The sequence below is a fragment of the Heteronotia binoei genome, chromosome 17, assembly GCF_032191835.1.
Source record: "Heteronotia binoei isolate CCM8104 ecotype False Entrance Well chromosome 17, APGP_CSIRO_Hbin_v1, whole genome shotgun sequence".
NCBI classification, from domain to species: domain Eukaryota; kingdom Metazoa; phylum Chordata; class Lepidosauria; order Squamata; family Gekkonidae; genus Heteronotia; species Heteronotia binoei.
This window is the reverse complement of record NC_083239.1, coordinates 3263223-3288272: the sequence shown is the minus strand read 5'-3', so window position 1 is coordinate 3288272 and position 25050 is coordinate 3263223. Positions and strand designations below refer to the sequence as shown.

The 25050-nt window shown below is 40.2% G+C and overlaps 1 protein-coding gene across 1 annotated transcript in view; it reads right to left on the bottom strand.

Annotated features, from left to right (window-relative positions):
- Window positions 1-25050, bottom strand: part of SEMA3A (semaphorin 3A) — a 302131-nt gene that overhangs the window by 46618 nt on the left and 230463 nt on the right. The window contains exon 12 of the mRNA XM_060258129.1: window positions 7996-8087. Coding sequence (XP_060114112.1) covers window positions 7996-8087 — 92 coding nt within the window. The remainder of the gene's footprint in view (window positions 1-7995; window positions 8088-25050) is intronic.

Sequence of the window (25050 nt, the reverse complement as noted above, 5' to 3'; positions counted from 1 at the left end):
CTAAAGACCAACATCTTCTGAAAAATAAAAAACTTGGTAGATTATTCACAGCAACTGATATGAATAAAAAGAAAAAGGGGTGGCAATATATATTAAGGATAAATTCAACCCACAATTGCAGTATGCCTCTGAAGATGGAAGAATTCTATTAGTGGCGATCACAGTAGACCAAAAAAAAAAAAAATTCTACTGGCAAATATTTATGCCCCAAATGATCAACAAGAGAAATTCTTTCAAGACTTACGTCTTAAACTATCAAATTTGGAATATGTAGAATATTGATTAATAGGAGATTTTAATTCAGTTTCTGATAGACAAATTGACAAAAAAAGTATAAACAGACTAAAAGCAAAAGTCTCCAATTGCCAATAAGTTTTTGGAAACTAGCAGAAGAATTGGATTTGGTTGATGCATGGAGAACAAGATACCCAAATTCCAAGGATTTCACCTACTATTCCCCTAAGCACCAAATGTGGTCAAGAATTGATATATGCTGGCTTTCTACAAATCTGGTCAAAGATCTAGTTGAGACAGAAATTCAAAAAAGAGTTATCTCAGATCATAGTCCTGTAATGATAACGTTTAAAGGTACATCAATGAGAAGATTATGGAGGTTAAATACCTCAATTCTGAAAGATAAAGACTTTCTTAAAGAACCCAAGGTTGAAATGGAATCCTTCTTCAAACAGAACATAATGCAAGATGTAAAGATGCAAATAGTTTGGAATACTGCTAAAGCTTATTTCAGGGGCCTTGCAATTAGATATGGTATCAAGAAACAGAAAGAAAGAACTGAAAATTTTCAAAAATTAATGTTACAAGCTGGAGAAGCTGAAAAGAACTTAAAAAAACAACCAACAAGATAGGAATTCCAAAATAAGGTGAAAAAAATACAACATCAATTGAACTTGTTACTTATGGAAGAGATGGAGATAAAATTGAGGTATGCTAGACAAAAAATTTTTGAGCATGCCAACAAGCCTGGAAGGTGGTTGGCCTATAGGTTGAGAAAAGAAAAGGCCAAAAGAATAATTTTGGTCCTGAAAGATGAGAATAATAAAGAGAAAGCACAAAAACAAGAGATAGGTCAAATCGTGGAACAGTTCTATAAAAAAATTATATGAAGATAAGCAAGTCCACAAAATAGATCTAGAAGATTACATTAACCAAAATAATCTTAACAAATTTACAGAGGAACAGCAAATTTTTTTAAATGAACTGATAACAATAAGAGAACTTGGAGACTTAATGGCATTCTAAAAGAATGGCAAAGCCCCGGGCCCAAATGGACTGTCTGCTGAATTCTATAAAGCTTATGAGGAGTCTTTACTGTTACCATTTAAGTGTCTCATTGAAAAGATTCAAGGTGAAGGCCAAATAACAGCTTCATGGTAAGGAGCTACAATATCCTTAATTCCAAACGAAGATGCAGATTTGAAAGATATTAAAAATTATCCTCCAATCTCTCTATTAAATGTGGACTATAAAATTTTTGCTGCAATATTGGCACAACGTTTGAAGAAAGTTCTGCAGTCTACAATACATCAAGATCAGGCAGGGTTCCTTCCTAGAAGATACTTGAAAGACAATGTTAGAACAAAGATTTCAGGTTTTCACGGCTGGTAACATCATTAGGGTTTGTAGAATCTTTCGGGCTCAAGTGCCCTGTTCTACTGGAGAAAGTTTTTCTTCCAGACGTTTCGTTCTCAGCTGCGGAGAACATCCTCAGTGGCGTTGCAGCTGGAGCAGGCGCTCTGACCTTCTTGGCTGCTGCGCATTGAGTGCACAGCAGCCAAGAAGCTCAATGCACAGCAGCCGAGAAGGTCAGAGCGCCTGCTCCGGCTGCAACGCCACTGAGGATGTTCTCCGCAGCTGAGAACGAAACGCCTGGAAGAAAAACTTTCTCCAGTACAACACGGCACTTGAGCCCGAAAGATTCTACAAACCCTAATGTTAGAACAGTTTGTAATATTTTGGAATATTAAAAAACTCATCCAGAGAAACAACTGGCTTTAATCTGCTTGGATGCTGAGAAGGCCTTCGATAATGTTCGTTGGCAATTTATGTTACAGCAACTGAAAAGTATGGAATGTGGTGAAAATTTCTTGAGAGCAGTAGAAGCAAAATACTCTTTTCAAACTGGTGACAGTGAACGGTGAATTAACAGATGCAATTAATATTCAAAAAGGTACAAGAAAAGGTCCACTGTCACCACTACTTTTTATTTTATCTCTAGAGATACTGAACAACCAGATAAGGGAAGATACAAGTATCAAGGGAGCAGTGACAAAAGGTGAACAAATACAAATTGAGAGCTTTTGCAGATGATCTAGTTTTTATATTAGAGCAACCAATAGAGTCAATAGACTGTCTTACAAACAAGATTACACAATTTGGCCATTGGGCAGGACTTAAGATCAATTACCACAAAACAACATTTTTGACAAAGAATATGACGATGGAACAAATCCAATCTCTTCAGCAAAAATCAGGATTTTTGTATGAGAAAAGAATCAAATATATAGGTGTACTTATCTCAAATAAGTGTAGCAATTTAAACACAGACAATTATGATAAACTACTCAAAGAAATTAAAAAAGATTTGGAAAAAAAGGCATGACTTGAACTTATCCTTAATGGGAAGAATAGCCTTAATAAAGATGAATATCCTTCCAAGGTTATTATTTTTGTACCAAACTATTCCAGTATTTTTAAATAGTGGTTTTTTTTCAAGAATTGAATAAGATGGTCTCCAAATATTGACTGGATATTACTGAATGACAAGAGACAACTGTTGATAGAGCAGCATGATCTTACTATGGGGTGGTATGCATACCTATGGTATCAAAGACTTGAAGGACTTTCTTATTTTAAGAACCATTGGTTTCGGAAATCTTTGTATCATACATGGTCATGGTTAAAGATGAGAATTTATCAAAAAATTCCAAGATGGGTCTCCCCAGTGGAAGCATTTACTCATCCAAATCTTCTAAACCAAATCAGAATTATAGATATGATGACTTGTTGGGAAAAGATAATCAGTTGAAAACTAGAGAAGAGTTGGAAAATATGGACATAAAAATGAACTGGTGGTTGAGAATGCAAGTTGAATCTAGGTATGCCAAAGATAAGATGACAGTTTTCAACATAGAACAATATCCATTTGACAAAATACTTCTAGGCCCTCAAGAAAAGCTAATTTCTAAATTATATGCATATCTACTACAGAAGAAAATGCAAGACGAAATTGTAAAAGATTGTATGGTCCAATGGGCGAAAAACTTTGGTCACAACATTACATTAGAAGAATGGGAGAGATTGTAGAAGTTCAATGTTAAATTAACTAGGTCAGTACTTGTATAAGATGTTTTATAGATGGTACTTGACTCCACAGATATTGTGTAAGATCTATACCAATACGTCTAACAAATGTTGGAAGTGTACTAAACAGGTTGGTTCTTTTTATCATATGTGGTGGACATGTGAGACGGTGAAGAACTACTGGATAATGGTTCATGAACTATTATAGAAAATTATAAAGACACAGATTCAATTCAAACCAGAATTGTTTTTATTGAATTTATTTCCTGAGGACTATTCCAAAGAAATTAGACATTTGTTGGCACATTTCAATACAGCAGCCAGAATTCTCTTGGCGCAGAAATGGAAATCTCAGGAAATTCCCACGAGAATGGATTTAGTGGGAAAAATCCTGGAAACAGCAGAGCTGGATTTTTTGTCCCAGCTGTTGGCTGGGAAATCTAAGGAAGAAGCAAGAAAATACTGAATGAAATTTTATGCCTGGCTAGACACGCAAGACTCTTAAGATTCTCTGGTGTGAACTTATATCTCCTTTTTTCCTGTCCTATGTATCGCAAGATTGCCTTTATTGGAATTGTCAAATTCAATAGACATTTTAACAAAAAGATTTATAACATAAAATATCAAAATGTTGATGATGCATAGTTTAGAGACAATAATATGTGACAATTTATATATTTTAAGAAAGTACTGCAGATGTAGACTTAAATTCTTTGAAAGTATTTCTTATGCAGAATAAGACTAATATGTACTCCTATCCCATATCCTTTCTTATTCCCTATCCCTAATTCCTTGAAATCAATAAAACTTTTTTAAAACTAGAATCATAGAATCATGGAGTTGGAAGGGACCTCCAGGGTCATCTAGTCCAACCCCCTGCACAATGCAGAAAACCCACAAATACCTACCGCAAATTCACAGGATCTTCATTACTGTCAGATGACCATCTAGCCTCTGTTTAAAAACTTCCAAGGAAGGAGAGCTCACCACCTCCTGAGGAAGCCTGTTCCACTGAGGAACTGCTCTAACAGTCAGGAAGTTCTTCCTAATGTTGAACCAGAAACTCTTTTGATTTAATTTCAACCCATTGGTTCTGGCCCTACCTTTCGGGACCACAGAAAACAATTCCACACCATCCTCTCTATGACAGCCCTTCAAGTACTTGAAGATGGTGATCATATCACCTCTAAGCCATCTCCTCTCCAGGCTAAACATCCCCAGCTCCTTCAACCTTTCCTCATAGGACTTGGTCTCCAGACCCCTCATCATCTTCGTTGCCCTCCTTTGGACCCATTCCAGCTTGTCTATGTCCGTCTTAAAATGTGGTGCCCAAAACTGAACACAACACTCCAGGTGAAGTCTTACCAGAGCAGAGTAAAGCAATACCATCACATCACGTGATCTGGACACTATACTTCTGTTGATACAGCCCAAAATTGCATTTGCCTTTTTAGTCACCGCATCACACTGTTGACTCATGTTCAGCGTATGATCCACTAAGACCCCTAGATCCTTTTCACACATACTACTGCTAAGACCTTGCTCCTGGCTCCACCCCCAAAGTCCCTGGATATTTCTTGAATTGGACCTGGCAACCTGATTTAGGATGGAGGATTGTTGTTGTTTTAAACAGAAGCTACTTCTGTGTTTTTATCTCAAAGCTTGAAAATTGTATCTTGTTCAAAACAACATGCTCAAAAACCCATGGCAAAATGAAACATAACTGTTCAGTAAACTACACTGGTCTCTGAGACACTTCGGTGAGAAGGGCGGGATATAAGTCCACTAAATAAATAAATAAATAATAAATAAAATTTGTCAGGGATTGATTAATTAATGAATGTATTTGCTTTCCCTCTATAGCATAGCATGTTTAAAGTAGAATCATAAGAGTTGTAAGGGACCTCCGGGGTCATCTAGTCCAACTCCCTAGCCAATGCAGGAAACTCACAAATACCTCCCCCTAAATTCAAATGATCTTCATTGCTGTCAGATGGCCATCTAATCTCTGTTTAAAAACCTCCAAAGAAGGAGAGACCACCACCTCCTGAGGTGTTGAGCCAAATTAAGAGAAGCAGAGGGGCATGCATCTCTCTTACCTTTCTAATTAAATATGCCAGGGAGCCTGGAGTTGTGGTTCCTGTACTGAGCAGTAAGTAGGATGAGGTGATCCAAGGTCCCTTCCAGCACCTACATTCTATGACTGGGAAATAAAGAATTCTACACATAGCAGAACAATGTTGTGCTTACTTGTGTGTCGAAGAAATCCAGTAACTGCAGTGTAACATCAAAAGTGCAAATAATATCGATTTCAGTTTGAATAATACTTGGGCTGCCCACAGAGATTCTAAGACTTTCCCTATATACATTTTTTTCCACTTCTTTGGCTCGAGACAATTCGGATTCCATATGAATACTGTGAGGCGCATATTTGTCATGTCAGAGAAATGTTCAAAATCAGATAACCGTTTCCACTCTGCCCTGGCCTTAATGACATTTGCATATATGTTGGATTAATTTTGTCTATTTTTGTGAGGAAAAAACCCTTCAGTTGTATAGATCAAACTGTAAATTGCAAACAGTCATATTCCATCTCATGCACTCAGCTCAGTCACTGGAGTGCTCTTTTCAGATAGTGGCCAACGCACAGACACTTTCAGAACTTTTACAGACTTTATTGAAAGCCCAAAGTGCTCAACAGGTGCCTGTTACATCAGGTGGGAAATTCATGCTGAATACCATCCTTACAGGTGTCTAATGAAGGAAGAGAGATGAGTCCCTCCTGTCTCCCATTGTTATAGAGAGCACTAACAAAGGGCTGTAAAAGAAGGAAGGGAGCAATAAACAAACTTCCCTGGACTGATTATGCAGCTGGAAGACCTCTATTCTAGCCAATAGAGGCTATTCTAAGGACCATCTGACCTGCAGTGGTCTAAAACTACACATCCCATGATTCCTTGGCATTTAAAGGTTCAAAACTATTTTCCTACTTCTGAGCTAGCTAGCTGCCCCGTGTGTGGGGGCAGAACAAGTCATATCTATTGATTAGGGTTTGTAGAATCTTTTGGGCTCAAGTGCCGTGTTCTACTGGAGAATGTTTTCCTTCCAGACGTTTCGTTCTCAGCTGCGGAGAACATCCTCAGTGGTGTTGCAGCCGGAGCTGGCGCTCTGACCTTCTTGGCTGCTGTGCATTGAGTGGGGCCAAGGCTGCTGGAGAGCTGCTATTTCTAGGCTGGAGAGGGTGTGATGAAAGGGCCTAGAAATAGCAGCTCTCCAGCAGCCTTGGCCCCACTCAATGCTCCGGCTGCAACGCCACTGAGGATGTTCTCCGCAGCTGAGAACGAAACGTCTGGAAGGAAAACTTTCTCCAGTAGAACACGGCACTTGAGCCCAAAAGATTCAACAAACCCTAATGATGTTACCAGCCGTGAAAACCTGAAATCTTTCATATCTATTGATTTTTACATTCCATGAAACATCAAGTGTCACTGATATCATATTTTGTTATTAACACATAACTGGCATTGAAATCTTCTAGTTTTGTTTTGACGAGTGTCCAAGCCTCTAATTAGGGTTCCCAGCCTCAAGGTGGTACAAATCAAAAATACACCGCTCCAGGCACAAGAAGAGACAATTTAGTAATAGTCAGTCATCTGTTTACAAATATGCAACATACAAATCCTAAATATGGACTATGGTGGGTCAATCCAGTACACAGTTTCGAATTTTCCTCAGGTCCAAGGATGAATAGGTTGCATCCAAAAAACATATAGTCCTGTTTGTTGCTATCACTTTTGCAATGGGGCCAGACTGCAAGGAACGTCCCGTCTTATTTGCAAGAACTTGTGTTTATGTGGGAATCAGTGCAAACATTCACCAGTAGCCAAAGCCTACAATAATTATACAGGGGAGAATTTTTTCCTGACTGGCAGGCCTCGGATTCAGCGGGAGCTCACAGGAGCACAGCTCCTGAACCTTTCTGAGAGTTCCACCTCCTCCTTCCCACCATGTCCATTGAATAGCAGGTGCAGCTGCATAACAATTCTGGATGAGCTCCACCACCTATTTTTCTACAAAACAACCCCTGCCTGGTGATAACAAAAAAAGTGATAACAAAGTATTAAGACTGTAAGCTCTTTGGTTTGATTCAACTTCAAAGTGATCTTTCTGATTTCAAAATAAATTACTAAACCAATTAAATAATCTGGACCTGAACCTTGCGGCAATGTCCCCAATGTGATGATGTCACATGGAAGAGATGTCAGGTATGATGCATAGAAACACTCTGAGTTTTGGGCAAAACTCTCTGGTTTGGGGGCAATTTTTATCATGCTGCAGTCCTTAGTTTTGACTATTAGCCTCTAGGTGGTGGCTGGAGATCACCTGGGATTAAAAATTATCAGTTCACCTGAAGAAAATGGCACTTTGCAAGGTGGACTGTATGGCAACATGCCCCACTGAATTACTTCCACTCCCTCCTCCCCAAATCCCCAAATCCCACCCTCTCCAGTCTCCACCTCAAAAATCTCTAGGTATTTCCCGAACTGGAACTGGCAAATCTACCCCTAGTCGACAAGCTAATTATAAAGACTCACTGGATTTTTCCACAATAAAATGCATTTTCAACTGCTGGTGGAAACAAAAAAGTTAACCTAAAATTTCAGCCACACTCACCTGAAAAACTGTCATTTCTTCTAGCAAAACTTCCTCCAAATCATGCCAAGTTTCTTTAGGAATAGAAACAATTTTCAAAACAGTCCCAACATCTGAGAGAGAAAGGGGGAGGGGGGAGAGTTTTCCAGTTTCAGGTCAATGTAAAGTTATGGATTCTATAATCATATTTCAAAAAGAAGATTTTGCAGCAATGCATTCTTTAAACTTGATACCACTGAATTTGCATTTCCCTTGTAAATGAAGTTCTCAAGAGTTTCCTAAATGGGGTTATGCTGAAATCTTCTAATGTCAAAATAAATTACTAAACTAGTTAAATAATTTGGACCTGAGCCGTTTTTACTGTAAACAACTGTATAATGTTATTGATGAGATGCCACAAATGTATATGTAAACTGTGGAATGTCCCTAAGCTTTGGTTCAGCTCAGTCAGAAAAAACTTTCCCAAACTTGGGCAGACAAGCTCAAGCACAGCTCCTTTACTCCAAAGGTTTAGGAGACTCTCTGAACTGTGGTATGTGGGGCTTGCTCAGGGATTTTGCAGTTCCCTGAAGACTTAACAACCAATGTTTGGGAAAACTATCAATGTTTGGTACACTGCCTGCCAGGATTCAGGACTTTGAAGAAAATAATTTAGAGACACAAAAGGGACATGCTTTGAAACCATGAAGTGAAAAGAAGAACGGAGACTGCTCAGCTCCATTAAAGGGAAGTTAAGCAGACTGAGTGGTACAATTTGAAATGGAAAACACTGGGGGGGGGGGGGGGGAAAGTAGGGTTCCCGTTCCTCAGGCCAGGGTGGGGGATCCTCCACTTTTGGAGGCTTCTGCCTACCTCCAACCAGCTGGCCAGTAGGGGAAACCCCCTCCTAAGCAGTGACACCATGCAGCAATATCCCCAATGTGATGATGTCACATGGAAGAGATGTCATCACATCAGAAACACTCTGCTTTTTGGGCAAAACTCTCCGGTTTGGGGGCAATCTTATCATAGAGCTTTGCCCACAAAGAAGAGTGTCACTGAATGACGTCCATGACACGATGAAGTCATTTCTGTGAGATGTCATCATGTCACGGTTGTTGCACAATATCCCCACCTCCTCTAGGAACACCCCTCCCCCCAAATCCCAGCACTGGGGTAAAGGCAAGACCTAGCAATCCTAGAAGAAAGTAAAGCGTAGAGTCTGAACTGCAGATGTGTCTTTGGATGGTGGCTATTGCTTTCAGGTGCAGAAGGTTTAACCCCTGAACATTCTGTTCCATGGCTTCACTAACAATCACACGAAGCTGGAAATTAAGCTATTCCTTGAGCTACTCAGTTTCATTCATTCGTGTAGGTGTTGGAAGCAAAAGGAGGAGCCAGACAACAATAGTTGCTGCCGACTTTCCTCTGCCTTTAGCAAATAGAAAGATAGATGTTAAATGGTGATAACGCATCTTTTTTTTTACAACAACAAACAGAATTGAATATGTGGCGTGCAAACTTTTAAAAAGAACTTAATTTTTCTCAGAGTAATTTAAGAATAAAGGAACAAACGCTGCTGAGCAATCTAAGCAGCTAGATGAAAGGAAGGAAAGCCACCCAGAGCCTCAACACTAATATGGTAATTACAGCTTTGAAAAAAAAAATCTACCAATTCATAAGCATCAATATGGAAAGACTTTGATCTTCTGAAAACGAACAAGCCACGCTGAGTGCTGCAGTCTCACGGTATTCCACTAATAGCTTTTCAAACTCCACATCGCAAGAACTAATCAAGTTGGAGGGGGGAATGCGAGCCTAGCAGGCAGACAAAACATATAATCCTATTCAGCCTTTAAATTCATTTTTGTTTCGGAGGATCCTGCCATGATTCAAGATTTGTTACACCATAAAGTCTTTCAGATCAAATGTACAGCATGTCAATCACTGCAGCAACTCTGTGTAAGACCCAGACACCCGAGGAGAAGCTTTATCTGAGTTTTTTTATGGTTTTCATGGAATTATGTTTCACACCATTTCACACAAATGGAACCAGATCAGTTTGCTTGAGAAGATAAAGTTACTATTATTAATTCATGTTTACTGAGAGATGGACTGCACTAAATGATCTCACTTTTCCCAGTCAAGTTATGCATGTAAACACAGAATTTGAAATGTAGATTTTGACCTGTTGGAGAGAGATTAAAATGGGCCTTTGCTACAGGAAGTATAAGAACAAAATACTTAATTGCACAGTTTTTATAGTTATAACATGCTCAGAGCTCAATAATGGCTCCCCACTGGTGGAATCAACTGCCAGAGGAGGTGTGAGACTTTAATCAGTTCCGCAGGGCTTGTAAAACTGCCCTTTTTCAACTGGCCTATAAGATGGAATCCTGAAAGCGACATCTAACCATCTGGACATATATATATACTGTACTGTAGCACCTTTTAATTTGTAGTGGTTTTAATTAATTTATTTATCTAATGTGTTTTAATTGTATCTTATTGTATAATTGTATTTATTATAATCATGGTACACTCCATGTCTTGTGAGCCGCCCTGAGCCTGCCTCGGCGGGGAGAAGAAGAAGATATTGGATTTATATCCCGCCCTCCACTCCGAAGAGTCTCAGAGCGGCTCACAATCTCCTTTACCTTCCTCCCCCACAACAGACACCCTGTGAGGTGGGTGGGGCTGGAGAGGGCTCTCACAGCAGCTGCCCTTTCAAGGACAACCTCTGCCAGAGCTATGGCTGACCCAAGGCCATGCCAGCTGGTGCAAGTGGAGGAGTGGGGAATCAAACCCGGTTCTCCCAGATAAAAGTCCGCACACTTAACCACTACACCAAACTGGCTCTCCCTATATAGGGTGGGATATAAATAAAAGCTTATTATTATTATTATTGTTATATAGTTTATATTTATAGTTTATAGTTACAGCAGCTCAGAGAAGCAATGTATGTAATTTCATGTTCCTTTGCAAAGAGTCCCCTGAACTCTTCTAAGAAAACTAAGAGTCAGTCCTCTGTTGGAACACCAGATGCTCACTGGGATTAGATCTCAGTTCTTTCAGATAAATGCTGCAAACAATGCTAGCAGATCCAGCCAGCACTGCAGTTTGAAAGGGTCCCAACATATGCACATGTGCTCCTTGAGGTCTCTCAAGGCTCTAAAGAGGAAGGAGCAGTGCAGATAATATTGCTCAATCAGACACAAAACCTGAAAGACTAGTGATACAAATAGGGTTTCCAGGTTTTCTCTGGCCCCTGGCAGAGGATGGGAAAGGGTACGGTTGCCAGATCCAGGTTGGGAAACTTCTGCTGATTTGGGAATGGATCCTGGGGATGACAGGGATGCTAGTGAGGTACAATGCCATAAAGCCCACCCTCCAAAATATCCATTTTCTCCAGGACAGCTGATCTCTGGAAATAAGCTGTAATTCCAGGAGATTCCCAGGTCCCACCTGAAGGCTGGCAACCTTAGATAGAAAAATTCCTTATTTTCTGTGTTTAAGAGAGAGCTTGATCCTCATCAGTCTCTATGCATGCCATGTGATCTCTCCTTCTCACATACATGCATGCATGCATGTATCTGTAAAGTGAAATGATTGTATTAAATTTTTTGTAAAGAAATGTAAGTGACTCAGCTGGGTTGGAGGACAAAAACAACAAAAAAGGATTATTTTCTTATGTTCAGAGTAAGAAAAAGAGCAAGGACGGGGTAGGCAGGAAAGTGAAATTGTAACAGGTAATGAAGGGATGGCGGAACTGCTCAATTCCTACTTTTCCACAGTCTTCTCTTCTGAGGGAAACAGTGCTCAACATGGCAAAAACAGAACATAATGAGGGTATGGAGTTCCAACCTAGGTTCAGCATAGGGATAGTACATAAACACCTAGTTTCTTTAACCGAAACTAAGTTCTCAGGGCCAGATGAACTGCATCCAACAGTACTAAAAGAGCTTGCGAATGTAATTGCTGAGCCTCTGGCTATTATTTTCAAGAGTTCTTGGAGAACAGGAGAGGTACTGGAAGATTGAAGGCAGGTGAATGTTATCCCCATCTTCAAGAAGGGGGAAAAGGAGGATCTGGGTAACTACCCATCAGCTTGGCGTCTATACCTGGAAAAGTTTTAGAACAAATAATCAAACAGTCAGTCCCGGAACATTTAGAAAGAATGGCTGTGATTACTATGAGCCAGCATGGTTTTCTCAAGAACAAGTCATGTCAGACTAACCTGATCTCTTTTTTTAAGAAAGTGACTACCTTGCTGAATCAGGGGAATGCTGCAGACATTGTTTATCTTGATTTCAGTAAGGCTTTTGATAAGTTCTACATACTATCCTTGTTGACAAGTTGGTAAAATGTGGTTTGGATTCTGTTACTGTTAGGTGGATCTGTAACTGGTTGACAAATCGCACCCAAAGAGTGCTTGTGAATGGTTCCTCATCCTCTTGGGGAGGAGTGACAAATGGAGTGCCCCAAGGATCTGTCCTGGGGGCCTTGTTTTGTTCAACATAAATGATTTGGATGAAGGAATTGAGGGAATGCTTCTTGAATTTGCAGATGAGACTAAATTGCGAGGGGTTGCAAATACAGTAGAAGACAGAAACAGAATAATCTTGACCGGTTGGAAAATTGGGCTAAAACCAATAAAATGAATTTTAACAGGGATACATGTAAAGTTCTGCATTTAGGTAGGAAAAATCCAATGCATGGTTATAGGATGGGAGAGACTTGTCTTGACGAAAAGATGTGCGGGAAAGGATCTAGGGGCCTTTGTGGACCATACGCTGAACATGAGTCAACAGTGCGATGCAGTGGTTAAAAAGGCAAATGCAATTTTGGGCTATATTAACAGAAGTTTAGTGTCTAAGCAAATGCAATTTGGGGCTGTATTAACAGAAGTATAGTGTCCACATCATGTGAAGTGATGGTATCGCTTTACTCCGCTCTGGTAAGACCTCACCTGGAGAATTGTGTTCAGTTTTGGGCACCACATTTTAAGAAGGATATAAACAAGCTGGAACAAATCCAGTGGAGGGTGACGAAGATGGTGAGGGGTCTGAAGACCAAGTCCTATGAGGAAAGGTTGAGGGAGCTGGGGATGTTTAGCCTGAAGAGGAGGTCGCTGAGAGGTAATATGATCACCATCTTCAAGTAATTGAAGGGCTATCATGTAGAGGATGGTGTAGAATGTTTTCTGTAGCCCCAGAAGGTAGGACCAGAACCAATGAGTGGAAATGAAATCAGAAGAGTTTCTGGCTCAACCTTAGGAAGAACTTCCTGACAGAGCAGTTACTCAGTGGAACAGGTTTCCCCAGGAGGTGGTGGACTCTCCTTCCTTGGAGGTTTTTAAACAGAGGCTAGATGGCCATCTGACAGCAATGCTGATCCTGTGAACTTAGCGGAGGGTCTTGTGAAGTTCCTGCATTATGCAGGGGGTTGGACTAGATGACCCTGGAGGACCTTTCGAACTCTATGTCTATGAATCTATAATTATAATAATCATCATCATGATCAAAACAAAAAACACATCTGAAAATAATCAATAAATCACAAAAAAAGAAAACATGTACATTCACAAAATCAGATACAATTAAAAGTCCCTCAAAGTTATTGTAGAATAAATATTTTTAATGGCATGCCAAAAACTGCAGTAATACAGGTCTAATGGATCACCATGGAAAGGAAATCCCATGATATTAAGTGCCAAGAAAGCCTCCTGACTGATGGCCCCTGAAGCAATGTATCTCCTTTGGCTGACAGGGAAAAAATGTTGTTGTTTTTTAATCGGTCAGCAATGGTGTGACATCGTATCTCTGGAAACTGTATGGTGATTTCAAGGGAGGTATGATTCTACTTCTGGTTTTTTGTGGAAGTGACATCATGCCATCACTTAACAGGGCTTCCCATGTCTCTACCACACCCCAGACTCCCAACAGTTGCTAGGCAGCTATGAAGTAGGTATTTTCCAGGTAACTCCTTAAGAGGCCTCTTCAGTGTCATTAAGGATGATATAGGGTTGCCAACTCTGGTTTAGAAAATCCTTTTGAGATTTGGGAGTGGAGCCCGAGGAGGATGGGGTGGATTTGGGGAGGGAAAGGACTTCAGTGGGGATGGAACCTGGGGAGGACAGGGACCCTAGTGGGGTACAGTGCCATAAAGTCCACACACACACCCCGCCCAGATGTCATTTGATCCAGGGGAACTGATCTTAATATTATGGAAATAGTTCTACTTCTGGGAGGTATTCAGGCCCTACCTGGAAGTTGGTAAACCTAGCATAACAAAACCATGCTGCTATTTTCTCTGCTGGCTCTCTGTCACGTGTTACTGTGACGGTGTTTCTGTGTTGCTGACATGTTTATTTTCTTAGATGCAAAAACACAGATGGAAGCTGATTACTGGGACCAAAATGGTTGGGGGGGGGGTTAAAACTTGGCGGGGTTAAACCTTGATCAGTTCCGCAGGGCCTGCAAGACCACTCTTTTTAAATTAGCTTTTATGAACAGCTGAAGTACAATTTTACAACGAAGAAAATCCGCCATTAGCACTAACTAGAATAGCGTCAATGATAATGTTCTAGTTTGTTTTAATTAATGTTCTACTGGTTTTTAAGGTTAAGTTAATGCTTAATTTAATGTTCTTAATGTAATGGTTTTAATTAATGCACCATTGGTTACTATGTTGTTTATTAATGTTTTATTTATTAATGTACCATTGGTCACTGTGTTGTTAGCCGCCCTGAGCCTGCTTCGGCGGGGGAGGGCGGGGTACAAATAAAATTTATTATTATTATTATTATTATATTATTGGCTCATGTCACATATTTATTTTACTATATGCAGACGATGTGCTTCTTTTATCAAGGATGCTGCGGGGGATCTGTAGGGACACAAATAGTTTTGTGGCTTTGCCACAAAAAACATCTTAGAATCAATTGTTATAAGACCAAAGTTATTGTATTTGGTAGGTGCCCCCCCCCCCAAAAAGAGTATAGTCAATGAAGGGAAATAAAATTGAACAGATCAATAAATTCATCTATCTTGGGGTTGTATTCCAGGAGTCCAGATCTACTGCTGCACATTGTAAGCTGAGAGCAGATAGTCCTGAGAGAACTATGTATGTAATATTAAGACTTTTTTTTTCTAAGGGGGGGCCTTTATGTATCTGCTGCATTGAAGCTCTTTCAGGCTAAAGCAATAGTCCAACTTCTGTATGGCATTCTTACTGGTATTTTGGCCACAAGCTTGAATTTATTTGAAAAGATACAGTCTAAATTCCTTCATGCCATTTTACAGGTCCCTCCAGCTGTCCCTAACTCTCTTCTCCATCTAGAAATAGGTCACATGAGAATTGAGGTGAGAATTCTGTTGACATCCGCTTCCCAATGGCTTAAAATATATACTAATCCAAAAGGATTTCTTCCCTTTGTAACCACACCTCAGTTAGGGCCAGAACACTTTGGAGCTGTGCTCCAGAAGCTCTAGGGTTGCTGGCCCCCATACGTCCTCCCCACCTATCCCTCCATTTTGGAAGTTTGCCTCTCACTGTTATTTTACATGAGAAACCAACCAAACAGCATAAAGCACCTAACAGAAGGACCAGATGGAAAATCCATTCAAGTTCACTGCAGGCACTGGCTGCTGACACACATTCAGCTTCTGCTGTAGATTGTGCCACTATAGTTTGTTTTCTGCTAGTCCATTCTACAAGTCCATTTCCGTAGAAGAACAAGTATCCACTGGTTGATCTGTGATTGCACGATTCTTCTGCATAGTTGGCATCCATGTATCCAACTAGTCTGGGATTCTCAGAAGGCTCAATGATCAGTCTTAAGTCCAAAGTCCCTTTTAAGTATCTGGCAAGTTTCTTTACTGCATTCCAATTGTGGTGATTAGGCAAACTTACTTTTCTGCTCAATATTCCAACAACAGCTGTAATATCAGATCTGGTAGTTTTACTCAGGTACAGGAGTTTTCCTATAGCTTCTCTGTATTCTCCAATGTCTTTGAGTGGTTGACCACCCTGAGCTCTCAGGTATGCAGGTTCAAGAGGTATCTTAGATTCTTTACAGTCTCTCACGCTAAGAGATTCTATAAAGTCCATAATCTTTCATCTTCGACACATTTGAAAGGTTCCATCCTCGAGTCTCTCAATCTGTATTCCTAGATAGTGTTTAATATCTCCAAGTCTCTTGACTTCGAACGCTTTGTTCAGCTTTTCAACACCTGGAAGGGTGGTGATAAGGAAACTGGCTGTGGAATGTAAGCATTGTTCTGTGTTGATTGCTGGGAGGGTTGGAAGGGGTGTGAAGATAAGGAAGATGGTAGTTGATTGTGCTGATTGTTCTCTGGAATGTGCTGGTTGTTCTGTGACCTTCTGCAATTTGTAGTCTGTAGGGTGTTTTGCAGAGCTGGATACCAAGAATGGTGGATGGAAATGCCTTCTTCCTTTCTGTTAAAGTTGTGCTGGTGTTTGTAAATCTCAATAGCTTCTCTGTTCAGGCGGGTGTGATAATGTGAGACCGTAGAAAGGACTTCAGTTCTTTCAAAGTGGATGACGTGGTCTCCTTCTTGAAGTGCATGTTCAGCGACAGCTGATTTTTCTGGCTGAAACAAGCGACAGTGTCTCTTGTGTTCGGTGAGGCGGGTGTTGATACTGCGTTGGGTAGTGCCAACATAGACTGCACCACAGGAGCAAGGTATTTTGCAGACTCTAGGGGTTGAAAGTGGATCTCTCATATCTTTGGCAGAGCGCAGCATGTGGCGGATCTGTTGTGTGGGCTTGAAGACTGTGTCCACATTGTGGTGTTTGAGAATCTTGCCAATGCGGTCGGTGACAGTTTTTATGTAGGGCAGGAAGGCTGTACCTACATTTGTGTGTGGCTCGGGATTTGGTGTGGATGGTCTCCTGGGATGGAGGGCTCTTCTAATTTCTTGTTGGGAGTATCCATTGGCCTGCAGTGACTGGTTGAGGTGGTGTAGCTGTTGCTGGAATTGGCTTGGATCACAAATATGTGATGCTCGGTGGATGAGGGTTTTTACAACTGCACGTTTTTGGCGGGGATGATGATTGGAATTCTTATTTAGATAGTGGTCGGTGTGTGTGGGTTTCCTGAATACAGTGTGGCCGAGTTTTCTGTCATCTTTCCTGGTGATGAGGACGTCAAGAAAGGCAAGTTGACCATTGTTTTCTTTCTCCAAAGTGTTTCTTGACTATTGTACATCTTGAACAGCAGCTATGATCTCTTTCTTATTCTTAAATCCTTCAAAAAGATTGTCTGCTGCTTCAAGAAAACAATATTTTACAAATTCTCCTTTATTGAAAGGTTTGCATTTCTTAGCGATCAGGTTGCTGACCATGAAGGATGCTATGCTTGCATTGACCGAATGTGACCTTGGCTTCGCCATCAAGTGTTGCTGTGCAGCCCATTTAGATTTAAGTTCTTTGAGCTTCAGTTTATGAATTTCACTTTTGGGTGGAAAATCAGCATCAAACTTATTGCTATGCAGAGCCTTATAATGACACTCCAGATTACCCTTTTTGGGCAAAGGTACAGCAGCATTACAAAGTAGACAACAACACTTGTCTTTCACCATGATGAAGAAGTAGTCCATTTCCCATTCATCGTGAAAGTGGTAGGTTTTGCTCTTTGGAACACTCATCTTTATTATACTGGGGTGGCTGGGGGGCTAAGTTAACATTGGCTGAATCTGGTCCAAAACTGTCACTGTCTCAAAGTATTAAAGATCAACAGGGACTGAAGACCTCTGGATGATGCCAAAACCACACATGCAGTTCTAAAAGTAAAAATAAGAATTCATCATACTGGCACAAATAATCAAATACCACCACACCAAACAATCATCAAAAAAACCCCAAACACCTGTCCAGCAAACCATGAGACCAAGTGGGGCCTCTGACCTCTCTGCGATCTACTGATACAGATCTACCTCTGACCCCTCCGTGATCTACTGGTAGATCGCTATCTACCTGTTGGACATACCTGCTTTAGGCAAATTACTGTCATCCACAAATACAACATTACAATGTTTAGTTTATTCAGCTTTAAATCATAGACTCTGTAGCCTTTTCCCACTGAGGGATATCCTACTATGAACCCAATCTCAGTCCTTGCATCAAGCTTCCCTCTATTTTATCTAGGAACCTATGCATAGGCTTTTGCTCCAGACGTTTTAATGTGCTTAAGTCCTGGCTTCTTGCCAAACCAAGCCTGGAATGGAGTAATACCTGTTACTTTTGAAGGTATTCTACTGTGAATATACACTGCTGTATTTACAGCTTCAGCCCACAAGCCTTTAGATAATCCAGAATGCATGAGCATTGTTCTGGTCATTTCCTGTAACACACGATTAAGCCTTTCTGCACTCCCATTCTGCTGTGGAGTGTATGGGAAAGTCACTTTGTAGTCAATCACTTCTGCTTTCAGAAATTTCTTAAACTCAGTATTGCAATATTCACCACCTCCATCTGTCAGCAAGCTTTGAGGTGCATGCCCAAATGTGTTTTTAACCATGGCAACATATTCTTTACATTTATCAAGAGTCTCATCTTTTGATTTGAGCATATAGACAGTGCTATATTTTGTCTTTGCCTTTGTGAAAACGGAAAAATATTTATTTTTCGCAATCAAAGCTGTTATTGGCCTGACAACGCCACTGAAAACTGTCTCCAAAAACTTTTCATTATGCACACTGCTTTTTCCACTGAAGCAAGGTGTGGTTCCCTTTGCTCTCAGACAAACATCACATATTTCCATGGATTTATCACAATGCACAACTTCAAGTCCATAATCCTTTAGGCACTTCTCAACACTCTGCATACTTCTGTGTGCTAACTTCACATGCCAAGCATAAACACATCTCCTATGATCGCACTTTCTGCCTTCAGTCTGGCAAACAGTCTTTTCCACAACATCAACAGCATCTGACCTTTCACTTAAATCCATAATATAATGAGCTCCATTTCTTTCATCCAGTTTAAAACTAATTCCAGAATTCTTCTTAATAATTTCACCATCATCTCCTTTATCAAGATATACAGCATAAACTTTTCTTATAAGCACTTGACTTGAAAGTAAATTCTCAATTGATTCAGGTGCATAAGCCACATTTTTCAGTCTTACTGGCATTAAATCTCCATCAGTGGTAAGCAATTTCATTTTGATCTCACCCACACCATGAACTTTCAAGGGTTTCTGGTTGGCACCTATCATTTCAGGTCTCTGACTCTCATACAACTCTGAAAACATGCTTTTGTATCGGCAAATATGCATCTATGCACCACTATCAATCAAAAAGCTTCCTCTATCACCAATAGAATTCACATTATTAATATGCATGGTGCATTCTCTGCCCTCCTGGGCTACTTTGCTTTAAAAATTTTGGGCTGCTATTATTTCTACGGCTACGAGATGGCACCCGTGTTCCCTCATTTGAACCATGTGCTTCAAAATGGCTATTCCTTTGTTTAGAAGCAGCATCACAATATCTCGCAATATGGCCCTTTTCCTCACATCTTTGGCAGATTATTTCCTTCCTTGCCTTATTTCTATGCTGTGGTTTCAAGCTGAATGCAGACATAGAATCAGATAATTCAGTGTCCTTGTCCTCAGATCTGAAGGCTGCTTCCTCTTTGATAGCATTTAACAGACCTTCCAGACTCAAATTTGTTTGCAGTCTCAAGATCATCTTAAGAGGCTTATAACTATTTGGTAGAGCTTTCAATATAGTAGAGACTAAGTCTCTTTCTGCAATAGCCTCACCAAGCTCCTGTAGTTTGGATTGCATGCAAATAAGTTCCTTCAGACATTTAGTCACATTCTCCCCTTCTCGCACTTGAAAACCAAATATTTTGCCCTTTACATCATGAATAGTGCTGATGGGAGTTTCATTCTATTTGCATTTAAGGCATTCAATCATTCCTTTAGCAGTTTTAAGGGTATGCAATTCAGGAATTTCATATGGTGCAATAGACTTTGCAAAACCATTTAAAATGTGATTTTTCTTGCTCATTATCAGGGGGATTTTCAGACAAAATTCATTGAGCTCCATAGATTTCAAGTCTTTGTGTTAGGAGCGAGAACCAGAATGAGAAATTATTCTTGTTAACTTAGTTAACATTTGGGGGCGCTCTCTCAAACCCCCTCCCCTCCAGGTGGCTTCCAATATACCCTATTTTGCCATTGACTTCACTGCCCCATAGGGTGTAACGAGAGCCGAATACCGAATATATCCAAATATACCTGCATATTAGGATATATCCAAATACCACTATTTGGTAATATCCAGAATACCGAAAAATTTATAACCGAATATTTCCAAATCCGGATATTACTGATTTTTTCTTTTTTTTTAGCTGACAGTCCTAGTTCCAGGCTCATTTAACTCAGAATGCACTCAGGAGGCTTCAAAGGAAAAAAGATGCATCGTTTTAAAATGAGGCTTGACTGCCCATTGCTTTCCAAACACTCTCAATATGATCCAAATCTCAATATATATATATCAGTTAGAGTTCAAAAGCCAAAAACAGTCCATGCTATAAGCTACCAGTTTGAATGCAAAAACCATGCCCTCTGCTACCAATTTTGTAGGGAATTCTGTTTGAAAAATCAATTGCTATATCTGAAACAGTTCGATAGATCGCTGGATTAAATAATCATTGAGAGGCATTTAACAAGAAAGCAAAAAACCATATTTATTAGTACAGGGAAAGGGTACTGGGAGGTAAAAACAGCAAACACTAGGAACTACATCCTAACACATTGAAGAACACATGCTTAATGGAGGATACTTCTCCCTTCTCTTTGACCTCTCTGCCTGAACAAAGGAAGTCACCTGACTAACTGACAAAACAAATCAGTTTTCCCGCTTCTAGATCTTCACTGATAGCAGTCAGTATCTTCTTCCTAGGTCATGCAGACAATAGGGAAACAGGCACAGTTTTAACCCTATAATGACTGGAAGTTTAGAACATTGCAAAAGACATACAGAACAGATACATAATTCCAACAAGAACAACAGAAAGTAGCCATAGCTGGTGGTCTAAAAATAATTCCTTTAATACTTTTTGAGAGAGAGAGAGAGAGAGAGAGAGGTGGTTTAAAAAAAAACTGAGTGCAGAAGCAGCGACAATGGTTTTGTTGGTTTGTTTTGCAGAGTGAGCAAGAGCTTAGAGTTGACTAATTTTCTGTTAGAAGTTCAGACTCTCTGTCTCTCGCTCTCTCGGGCTAGGCTGCTATTGGCAAAAGGAAAAAAAAACCTGTGACAAATATTGTATGAATTGGGTCCTTTACTGAATTTTGAGGGCTGGTCTGTCATGGGGCAAGAAAGTAGCCTTGGGTGGAGGTTTTGGGGGAGCAGCAGCCCCTGCCTTTGCCTCCTCCAGCCCTTCCGGAGCACTGAAAAAATTCCTTCCCACCCTTTCCAAGATGGTTTCAAAACAAACATGCAGCAAGCAGCAAATGGCCAGCATAGTTTTGTGAACTCTCACAGTGATCCCCTCAGCTCCAACTAAACAGCTGAGGAAAATTGAGAGAAAGTAGTGTTAGTTGTCCAACTGGAGTGTTAACAATGAGAGGAAAGTGGTACCCGGATTGATAACATCAGGCAGCATTGTCAAGCCAGAACTGAGGTTCTAACTATGCAAGACTGTTCCCAGAACTTGCCAAGCAAGCACATACTCGGCTTCTGCAACTGATACTGGCATGAAGGGCGTTAGGAAAAGGTAATTTAGGCTCTGATAACTCAGAGGAATCTTAAGTTTGGTATTAGACGTAACTTTTTCCCTGCCCCTTGTATACAGAACACCTAAATGAAGGCGAACAAACAATGGAGGTCTGCCAGGGAAGGTCGGTTCTAATGGAGCCAAAGGTGCAAAACTTCAGGTGTCTAGGTAACAATGCCCAAAGCTTCGGCAATAAGAAGGAAAAGCCTGAGCTTCTAATGCAGACAGAGGGATATTATCTAGTTGGCATTACAGAGATTGGTGGGATAATTCCCATTACTGGAATGTGTAGTAGTGGATGGATAACGAGTTGTTCAAGAAAAACTGAAAGGGTTGAAGAGGAAGCAGAGTGGTGTTGTATGTGAGGAGAGGGTTGGTTTGTAAGGAAATACTGAAGGAGGAGAGTGACAGACCAGTGGAAAGTGTCTTGGTGAGGATAAGGGACCAAGAAAACTTTAGCCATACATGTATATTAGATTTCAGAAGGGCAGACTTTAATAAACTCAGAGGGATTATGAGAATTATTCCATCGGCAAGACTGCTGGAAGGGAAAGGAGGGGTGGGCTCTCCTAAAATAAGAGCTCTTGCAAGCTCAAGCCATCACTATTCCTTTGATTTTAACACTCTGTTATTTTAACTGTTGTTGGTATAAACAAATTTTATTATTCTGCAACATATTGTAACAATAATATTCATCTACTAATAAAACTTCATACCAATACATCACATTTTCCACCTCCCTCCCCCCCATTTCATGATCTCCACCTTATTTAATAGTCTCATTATTTAATTGTAGTCCATTTGTTATTCTTCTAACATTCAACTATTATCAAAAATCACCAAATATCCTTTAACTTTCCATTGTTTTTCAATGTATTTTTGAAATTTACACCATTCAATTTCTCTAAATCAAATTATTTTAAGATTCTTGTAAGCTTGTCCATTTCACTCCAGTGCATAACTTTAATAATCCAGTCCCACTTTTCTGGTATTTTATCTTGCTTCCACATCTGCGCATACAATGTCCTTGCAGCTGAAAGCATGTACCAAATTGTCATTCTATCTTGTGTCAGAAATTTTTAAATCTGTAATCCCAACAAAAAGATTTCTGGTGCCTTCTTGATGTTATAACCTAAAATATTTGAAATCTCTTGCTGAATCATTTGAGTCCACCACATATGGTAGAAAGATCCTTTATGTTTTTTACATTTCCAACACCTATCTGACACCTGATTGTACATTTTTGACAGTTTCTTAGGTGTCATATACCACCTATAAAGCATTTTAAAATTAAAAAAAAAAAAATTAAACCTTTTCTGAACACCAGAAAGAGGCCTGCTTATTGAGGACTGCTCAGGAGCTGACACTACTCACCCCTAGGATAGTCCCCCAGGCTAAGAGCCACAGGCCAAGAGCCCTTTTGCTTTCACCCTTCAGCTCCGGTGCTTCTGGTGAGGAGAAGCCTTGCAATTTAAAGGCTCAAGCCCCCAGCTCTGACTCAACAGCCAAAGCAACAGTAGAGGGTGGGGTCAGCAATCAACCCCAGGCAAACAGGCCTTCCTCTCTCAGCAACAACCACACAAAAAAACACGGAAACAATCAGAAACCCCTCTCCAGCAGGCTTCAAGCACTCACACAGTCCTCTCACACAGGAACCCTAGGTTATGCTCCTCAGCAGTTTTGGAAAAGCAAAATTAACACTCACCTTGCCAGCACTTCTGTCCCAGCTACAAGCACCTTCCTCCAATCCATCTGAGTCACCTCATGATGATGATGGTGATTAGTAGTTTTTTATACCCTACTTTTCTCTTCCCTCTCAAAGTGGCTTACCATCACCTTCCCTTCCTCTCCCATAACTATCAGCTTGTAAGGTACATGGGGCCAAAAGAGTTCTGAGAGAACAGTGACTAACCCAAAGTCACCAAGCAGGCTTCATGTGGAGGAGTGGGGGATCAAACCCGGTACTACAGATTACAGCCTGCCACTCTTAAACACTGCACCATGCTTACTCAGTAAAGGAGGCTGTAGATGTGAATGCAATATAAATAAATACATCTTCTGGAAGGTCTGCAATATTAGTTTGCTGCAGAAAAAATCAAAACAAAATTCTAGAGTCTCATGGCAATTTAGAAAAACAGGGTTGCACTTACCTGTAACTTTTGTTAATTGAGTGATCATCTCTGCAGTCACACGTAGTTACAGTACATGTGCAGAACTGCTGTAGCGAAATTCTGAAGCTCAAAAACCCTACAGGCTGCTCTAAGGTTGACAGGTCCTAGATTCTCACTGGCGAGGGGTAGGAGCGTGCTTTCAAGGAGTGAGGGAGCGGGGTGATGTCACTATGTGCAATGTCTTTAGTGTGATGATGTCACACAGAAATGTGGTATTCGGGGCAAAAGCTCTATGTCCTGGTAACATACATTTTGAAAGGATTCTTTCTCAAGATCTGATGGTCTTAACCTTTGAGTAGCTTCAGATTTCATGTTACAAAAGAGCATTCAAATGGAATGCAGCAACCTCTCCGTTCTTCATCACCAATTTATATGTAAATATGGATCAAACATTCATATGTAAATAAGTGTTACTGGGACTTCCATAGATTGGATGCATGGATTGTGGAAGAATTTAGAACTAGCATCCTTTTCAACTGAAATGGAATTTATGAGGACAATGGATTTAATCAAGTTGGACTTTAGATATTCTGTGGATATTTTTGTGATGAAAGAATGACTTCATGATTCCAGTATTTTGCATAAATATTTTCAAAGATTTCAGGTTTTCACGGCTGGCATCATCATTAGGGTTTGTAGAATCTTTCGGGCTCAAGTGCCGTGTTCTACTGGAGAAAACTGGAAGGAAAACTTTCTCCAGTAGAACACGGCACTTGAGCCCGAAAGATTCTACAAACCCTAATCATAAATATTTTATTTAAATGATTATTTACTAAACATGTTATTACTTTTGTATTTGAATTGCTGACACTTTTTTGTAAAAGAATATAGAAATATATTTTGATTATTATTGTAATGTATTGAGTTTTTTGGCATGGTGTGGTTGTTTTCTATTATTGATTTTGTATCCACAATGGTCCCTGCTCTTGTATTGCCATGACTAGAAAGGTGTCAAGACCAGTGGAGCTGTGATACATCACTTTGAACACAGGGTCTGTGACCCTGGGGAGGCACAGAAAACATCAATTTCAAGCAATCTCACCAAGCCACTTGAGGAATATTGGATGGGGCTGGAAGTGTTTTCACTCGGGATGGTTCTGAGGCAAAATTAAAGTCCTGTTCAATGTACAGTGACTGTTCATAGTCCTAATAAAAATGAAAGTTGGGCCACAGG